The following is a 7,850-nucleotide window of genomic DNA, read 5'->3' as shown; positions in this document are numbered from 1 at the left end:
AAATAATCTTAAATCAAAATCAGGATTTAACACGGTAAATATGCATGTGATGCAATTGCTTAAGGTTCACGGAGAACTGTGAAGTCCGCCCCAATCACAGCTAGTGCCTTCCTATCAGAGTGCATTGTGCCTTCAAATTGTCCACAATGTTTGAAAAGGTTGCCTATTTTCAACATCACTTTTCTGACAAGAGGTGGCACTAAGCTGCAGCAAGAAGACACTACACACATAAGCGTGCTCAGACAGCTCGCTGTGAGACAACCTGGTAGATAAGGCTTAAAGCTGGAATTACTTTTCAGCCTAAAGATTTTTTACTTTCCTCTGATTTCCTTTGGGGGAGCCTGGATATTGGAGTAAAGATGAAAGGGGCCAGAATTACTTTTAAATAACTCTTGAAAGTATTGGCCATCTGTCGACCTTTTTGAAGAAGTTATTCATAAAAGAGAATCTTTAAAACTAGAGAGCTGTCAGTTATGGTGAACTCTGCAGCTGTTCTAAGATGTAAAATTATATATATATGTAAATGCAAAAGTGTGTGTCTGGGTAAGAGAAAGAGACTTGTCTGCCCTAATACCTTACCCTACCCGTTCCTTGTCTGAATTTCTTCTTTCGTCAGGTTTGGAGATATCAATGGGAAGTTGGAGCAGCAGTAGCTGTCCAGTCCTCCTTCCCCTGGACCAAAGGTGGAGGCCCCTTTGGTACCACACTGAATGTACACACAATCTTCTAATCTTTTGAGACCAGCTGTATCCCAGGTGTTTGGGTTTTGAGGCCTCCTGTGGCAGAGACTGTAAACCGACTGCCTTGAAACGCACTGTCCATTTCCCCCTCTCAGTCACTGCATTCTGAGTTTATTTCGCAAAGCCATGCACACCACTAGAAAGACAACTTTCCTAGTCTCTTTTGCAGCTAGATGTGGCCAAGTGACCAGGTTTTGACCAAAGGGAGTATATGTGGAAGGGATGAATTATACTTCTGTGAGGTCCTTAATAGAGTGGGAGTGGGGTTTTTGACCTATTCTTTTCCAACGTGGAATGTAAATGTAATGACTGAAGCCACAGCAGTCATTTTGGACTACAAAGTGACGTTGAGAAGGAAACCAAAATGACTGAAGAAGCATGGGTCATTCATACGCCGGTCATTGACACGTGGGCCATTGATACGTGGGTCACTGATACACGGGTCCGTGATACCCTGTATCTGCCACCCTGGATCACTAACTCCAGACTTCTCTTACATAGGAGGTAAATAAACCTCTATTTGTATAAAACACTCATCCCATACAACCGAACATAATCCCAACTGATACACTTAGGAAGTCACTGAAGGAATAAGCATTCTGAAATATTAAGTATTTGGTGTACTAAATACAAAAGGAGACATACCTCTAATGCAATTAACAATGCCAAGAGTTTATCTTTTGAAGGACTCTGAGTGACCCTGTATATAGAGGTCACTTGCGATGGCTTGTCATTACAATACCAAACAAACCCAGGGTAACATATGTTCATTAAGCATTTGTAAGGGTGCCATCCTTAAAGGTGCTGGAAGGCTCAGAAATCATGTTTTATACTAAATAATTATCAAAATCAAATAATGACATATATACACCTCCCAGTATTAGAGTTTTCAGTTGTGAGGATGTAAAAATGTTTTTTAAAGGAATTGTTTTCAACCGGTAAGACATCATTTTTGAGTGCCTAGTGTCCCAGGCACTGGGCTAAACACATCATTTCATTTAATCTTTACAAGCACATACTCTTATTATTCTCACTTCACAGATGGGTAAAGAGAAGGGATACATAACTTGCCCAAAGTCGCATGGCAAAGCTGGAAATCAAACGAAGTTCAATTTCAATTCTGTGTTACAAAACACCAAACTAAAGCATCTTCCATGTTTATTTTTTTTTCTAAATAGTTTTGAGCATGCTTAATGCCTTTAAATTCTCCATTGAGTTATGTTAGAATGGTTAACCTTGTTTCAATGAATTAGAAGGCTGAAATCCAGAGAGGGCTTAATTCATCTTTGTGATAAGATCAGGACACTTAGTTATGGCATCAAGTTTAACTTGAGAGAGAGAAAGCCAAAGTCATGGCTCTGCAAACCAACTTGGTCCCTTTTTTGAGTATAATTTTGTAGTCTAGCTCTTTTTTTTTTTCCATAGAGATGGGGTCTCGCTAAATTACCTAGGTTGGTCTTGAATTCCTGGCCTTGGCAGTCCTCTCACGTCAGTCTTCCAAAGTGCTGAGATTACAGACATGAGCCACTGTGCTTAGCTTAGCTCTTTTTTTTTTTTTGAGATGGGATCTCGTACTGCCGCCCAGGCTGGAGTGCAGTGGCGCGATCTTGGCTCACTGCAACCTCCACCTCCTGGGTTCAAGCAATTCTCCTTGCCTCAGCCTCCCAAGTAGCTGGGATTACAGGCGCCCGCCACCTCGCGCGGCTGGTTTTTTGTATTTTTTAGTAGAGACGCGGTTTCACTATGTTGGCCAGGCTGGTCTCGAACTCCTGACCTCATGATCCACCCGCCTCGGCCTCCCAAAGTGCTGGGATTATAGGCGTGAGCCACCGCGCCCGGCCATCTAGATTAGCTCTTTACATTGAAAGTAATATCTAGGGTCACTGATATTCTGAGAAAATTAGAACCACCTTTGAGTTAAGACAGAAAGACACATACGTTGTTATATTTTAATTAGAGTCAGACATTTAATGGCATAAAAACATTGCATATATGGCTTTGCTGTTCTGAAAGTCATGAACTTAAAACCCAAATATGACACAAGCAGTTTTAAGACTATTTTGGCCAGCCTCCCCAGTCCCAAAGGAGATTCAAAAGTAATAATGCAAAAAAGTTAAGGTCAAGGTGTTTTAAAATCACATCTCAGCTAATGACTAACCTTTTGTTTCCTGAGGACTTCTGCTCTACTGTGAAAACTGCTGAGCTTAACCCGCTGTTGAACAACTGGTTAGTTCTTAGTTCCCTGGGTGAATTGTCCCTGAAGTTAAGCCATGCTCTGGGGACACATGAGGCACTTTAATTGGGGTAGTTACTTTTTCCAGGTTGGGTACAATGTTTGGCTCTCAAAAGCAAGGTAAACAGTTTACAGTCAAAAGGAATCCTCTGTGATTGTGTGCCTTTGGGATCAAGGGTTGAGATCTTAGAGTATTCTCATAAACATCTGTACCAGGTGCTCAAAGATGTTTGAGGGTTGTCAAGCAAGCTGTTCAATTTCTGCACTTTCTGTGGATATGGGCACAATGACCCACTCAGATTTTTCTCCTAGTGTCCTGAATGACAGCTCATCGACACAGAGTGAAACTCCAGATATATGACAAGCAGCATGGGACAGATGCTGACAATCAGAACAGATGCTGGATGTAAACAACTGGTCAGGCTGCACTGGTGCATGCTGGGAGAATCACCTGCTCTGCATCCAGGGAGCAAATGCATCTGCATGCTCAGCACGACACCAGCTTACCTCCCTGTGCAAATCCCCTCCCCTAATCAGCCTCATCCAAATCTTCTCCTGCAGTAGCAGCTTCTAAAGCCGCAAGGGCCTCCGCCACCGCTGCATCCTCGTCCACAATCTCCCCATCTCCGTCTCCATTGGAGCCATGGGCATCCTCCTGCCTGTTTCCTGAGTCAACCACAGGCATGGCATGAGCAGGACCCTTCTCATTAAAGCAGATGCTTAGAACTTCTGTTTCCACATCCTCATTCAATGAATCCCAGCTTCTCCTCCCAGAGAAGGGCGTATTCAAACCACGCTCCCCCACTGTGGGCTGAATTCCCTCAAGGGACTCATCCTCAGTATGGTTCTTGAAAACACGGTCCTTTTCATTATGGTCAATGTTGTCTCCGGCTGGACCCCAATGCTGAAGGTAATCTGGGGCTGGTATCTGGAAGACACGGTCTTGTACTTCTAAGGCAAAACTTTCTGCCTCAGAAGGAGCTCTGGAGTCTCCATTTCTCATGACTTGGGTTCCTTCTGAGGCCAGCAGCACACAGTCCTGTTTCCTGGTGTCCCCTCCTTCCAGGAAGGGTTGAGTTGGGGGAACTCCAGTATTTTCAGTACTGGTCCAGGAGCCCCTGTCATCCTGGGCAGGGCTGGGATTCCCAGCGGGCTGTGGAGCGGCAGCAGGGCCGATGCCATTGATGCCGCAGGCATGGTGTTCCCCTCCAACATCCCCCTGCGGGAGCGGCCCTTGGTGAGGCCAGCAGGGCTCCCGTGGGTTAGCTGTCCTGCTGCTGCTCTCAGTCTTTTTTGAGCCCTGCCTCTGAGAGTCATTTTTCTGCACCAGGACTTCACTGTTCCATTTGCCTTTTAATTTATCAGTGTCGTCTTCATCTAGCTTGCAGCTGTTGACTTCATTGACATAGCCAGGAGAGGACACTTGAACTGGATCAAAGAGATAGCTGCAGGGAGGACAACGAAAAACCAGTCAGGTCTGCTCCATCATTAAAGATTTTTACCACAGGCCCTGCTTCTTTCTACGAAACCTGCTAATTTAATTTCTGTCATTACTCTTTTCAACCTAGATAAGTGTGTCTAAATCAAATAGATATAGTTGGTATAAAAATGTTCGGTGGCTCACACCTGTAATCTCAGCAATTTGGGTGGCCAAGGCGGGTGGATCACTTGAGGTCAGGAGTTCGAGACCAGCCCGACTGACATGGTGAAACCCCATCTTTACTAAAAGTACAAAAGTTAGCTGGGTGTGGTGGTGGGCACCTGTAATCCCAGCTACTCGGGAGGCTGAGGTAGGAGAATCGCTTGAACCTGGGAGGCAGAGGCTGCAGTGAGCTGAGATCACGCCCCTGCATTCCAGCCTGGATGACAGAGCAGGACAGTCTTGAAAAACAAAAACAAGGTTCTGCCGGAAATACATCTTAAGAAGAGAGCCAAAAGGAGGAAGGAGGGTTAGGGGGTAAAGTAAAATACAAAGTGGTTCATAGAATTTTAAAACAAAAAACAATAAATAAAACAAGTGTCCACTAATAGGGCCATAAGGAGTATACCCTCTCAGTGGAATATTATGCAGTCATTAAAATGATAAATATGAAGTCTGCAGTCACAGGAATGATACTTACAATACATATTTTTTGAATAAAGCCAAACATCACATTATGATTACAGTGGAATAAAGCTTATTTATGTATGGGTCTAGAATAGAGCTACAATTAAAAAGACAGTATATTTGTTAAGAAAGCAAGATCATCAGTTACTTTTCTTCCCTTTATCTTAGTTAGAAGTTTATGTTCATGTTACTCACAGTTTTATGAAATGCAGTGTGGACAAAATTAAAAGCACATATGTGATTGGGGTGATTTATTTTCAGCGATGCCATTTCAGGCATCCTCAGAAACCCAGACCAAATTCAGCCTCAGAAAATGATGGTGTTCCCAACATGCTTTGAGAAGTGAGCAAAAAAAGTTAAGAAAATCTAGGGCACATGTTCTTTTCAATGATATGATAACAGTTCCAAACTCTTAATGTGCTGGCAATGTCGATCATGCCCCAAGCTGGATAAATGCTCTGAATACATGCATGGTCTTTAAAAGTGACTCCACGCTCATCACAAATTCCTCCATTTAGAAGTAGTATTTCTCCAGCTTTACCTTTGTATTATTTTACAGCACCTGCACCCCATCTGGATTGTTTTCTGTTACCACCTGGAAAAGAAAGCGTAAAAGGTAGAGAAGACAGTGAGTGATCTCTTAGTAGGAATTAAGTTTGCTTTTTTTTTTTTTTTCCTAGAGACTCAAAGTGTATTAATAGTCACACACTTTGGCAAAAGGGTAACTACCACATGGGTCAGAGAGGGCGCTGGTAACCAGGAACACCCCATTTCCATCACTGCTTCAGCGTTCTCAGACGTTCACTGACACTTGCCTCTGTGTCAGACCTTTCTCCCAACCCTGGGGTTCTGTGTTTCATCCCCATTTTACAGATGAGAAGGTGGAAGGATGCTAGACAGAGAAGGGACTTCTGCCATTTCCTAATCTGTTACCTTCTACAGAGGACACAGGAACCTCACCAGGGCACAGCCCACTGTGCAGCAGCAGCAGGAGCGGGAGGAGATTCTGAGCGGGCTCCTTGCCAGGGCATTTGCTCCTCAAGGGTTAAAGGATGCTGGAATAAGCTGGCGGATCTATTGTGTCCCATGATTCAGACACTGAGGAGCGTGACAGCCTGAATCATTGCACAAGCTTCAACCACACTAAATTTATCCTGTGTTGCTTTTCCCGCCGCTGGGTCAATCTCAACATCTCAACTCTGATTCGTGGACCTGTTCTTTTTAGCTCAAAGATATGCCCCCTTAGGCTTCCCGGCAGAAGGTGGAATTCATTTCCCACCTGCCCACTGTTCCCTGGCCCCTCCCCAAGCTGGGCTTTTCCCGATCATTTCCTTTGGAACAAAATCTTCTCTTCATATAAGACTGACCATGTTCGCCTCTTCCTTCCTCAGAATATCCTAAAAGTGAGTATGGAAGCATCTCTAAGTTACTTCTCATTTCTAAAGTCTACAGCTTTTATTGTTATTATTTTTTTGAGACACAGTCTCACTCTGTCGCCTAAGCTGGAGTGCAGTGGCGCAATCTCGGCTCGCTGCAACCTCCGCCTCCCAGGTTCAGGCGATTCTCCTGCCTCGGCCTCCCAAGTAGCTGGGTTTACAGGTGGGTGCCACCACGCCTGGCTAATCTTTGTATTTTTAGTAGAGACAGGGTTTTGCCATGTTGGCCATGTTGGTCTCAAATTCCTGATCTCAAGTGATCTGGCTGTCTTGGCCTCCCAAAGGTTTGGGATTACAGGCATGAGCCACTGTGCCGGGCCTACAGCCTTTAAAAAGACAAGCCAAAACAGAATCTGCATCCCCAGTCCCCTGTCTCCATGAAACACAGGCACCAGAAAGAGAGATCATTCATTGCTGGCTGTGTCTCTGTCTCCCCTGTTGTCCCTCTTTCCTTCTTTCAATCATGGATGAATTTCCAGGGATGCTGCTCCATAAGCTTTTGCCCACAGTGAACATGATTGGTGCTTTTTAAGAAGTATAGATGGCTTGGTCAGTTAAAAGGGACTAGATTTACATTAAAAAAATAAAATCCACAAATAACTCCCTATGGTAGGCTGAAAAATGGCCTCCAAATATCCACATCCTAATTCCTGGAACCTGTAAATAATACCTCATATGTCACCTGAGTCCGCAAATTAAAGGTATTTGCAGATGTGATGAAGTGTAGGATTTTGAGATGGTATAATCTGCCTAGTTTATCTGTGGACTCTAAATACAATTAAATAAATGCTTATGAGAAGGAGGTGCAGGGACATTTGATTATAGACAGAAGAGGAAGAGGAAGAGGCAATGTGATCAAAAAGGCAGAGATCGGAGCAAGGAGGTCACAAATCAAGGAGCACTGGCAGCCCCCCAAGTTGGAAGAGGCAAGGAACAGATTTACCCTTGGAGCCTCTGGAAAGAGTGTGGCCCTGGTGACACCTTGATCCCTGATACCCACCCCTGGATCAAGCCCACTGATACCAATTTCAGACTTCTGGTCTCTAGAACCGGGAGAGAATATGCTTCCATTGTTTTGTTTTGTTTTGTTTGTTTTTTTGAGACAGAGTCTCACTCTGTCACCCAGGCTGGAGTGCAATAGCATGATCTCGGCTCGCTGCAACCTCTGCCTCCTGGGTTCAAGTGATTCTCCTGCCTCAGCCTCCCGAGTAGCTGGGATTGCAGGTACCTGCCACCATGCCCAGCTAATTTTTGTATTTTTAGTAGAGATGGGGTTTCACCATGTTGGCCAGGCTGGTCTTGAACTCCTGACCTCAGGTGATCCACCGACCTCG

General features: G+C 44.4%; 1 protein-coding gene across 12 annotated transcripts in view; it reads right to left on the bottom strand.

Moving 5' to 3' along the window:
• Nucleotides 1–2,687: 2,687 nt before the first annotated feature.
• Nucleotides 2,688–7,850, bottom strand: part of C5H4orf19 (chromosome 5 C4orf19 homolog) — a 135,387-nt gene continuing 130,224 nt past the window's right edge. For 11 of the 12 annotated variants that reach the window (XM_028847983.2, XM_078001516.1, XM_078001522.1 and 8 more), the window contains 2 exons: nt 5,622–5,675; nt 2,688–4,418 (listed from right to left, as the gene is read on the bottom strand). In XM_028847983.2, coding sequence (XP_028703816.2) covers nt 3,503–4,418; nt 5,622–5,653 — 948 coding nt within the window. In that variant the 5' untranslated portion in view covers nt 5,654–5,675 and the 3' untranslated portion in view covers nt 2,688–3,502. 12 annotated transcript variants of the gene reach the window in all.

The sequence above is a fragment of the Macaca mulatta genome, chromosome 5 (genome assembly GCF_049350105.2).
Source record: "Macaca mulatta isolate MMU2019108-1 chromosome 5, T2T-MMU8v2.0, whole genome shotgun sequence".
NCBI lineage: Eukaryota > Metazoa > Chordata > Mammalia > Primates > Cercopithecidae > Macaca > Macaca mulatta.
This window is presented reverse-complemented; position numbering and strand designations above follow the sequence as displayed.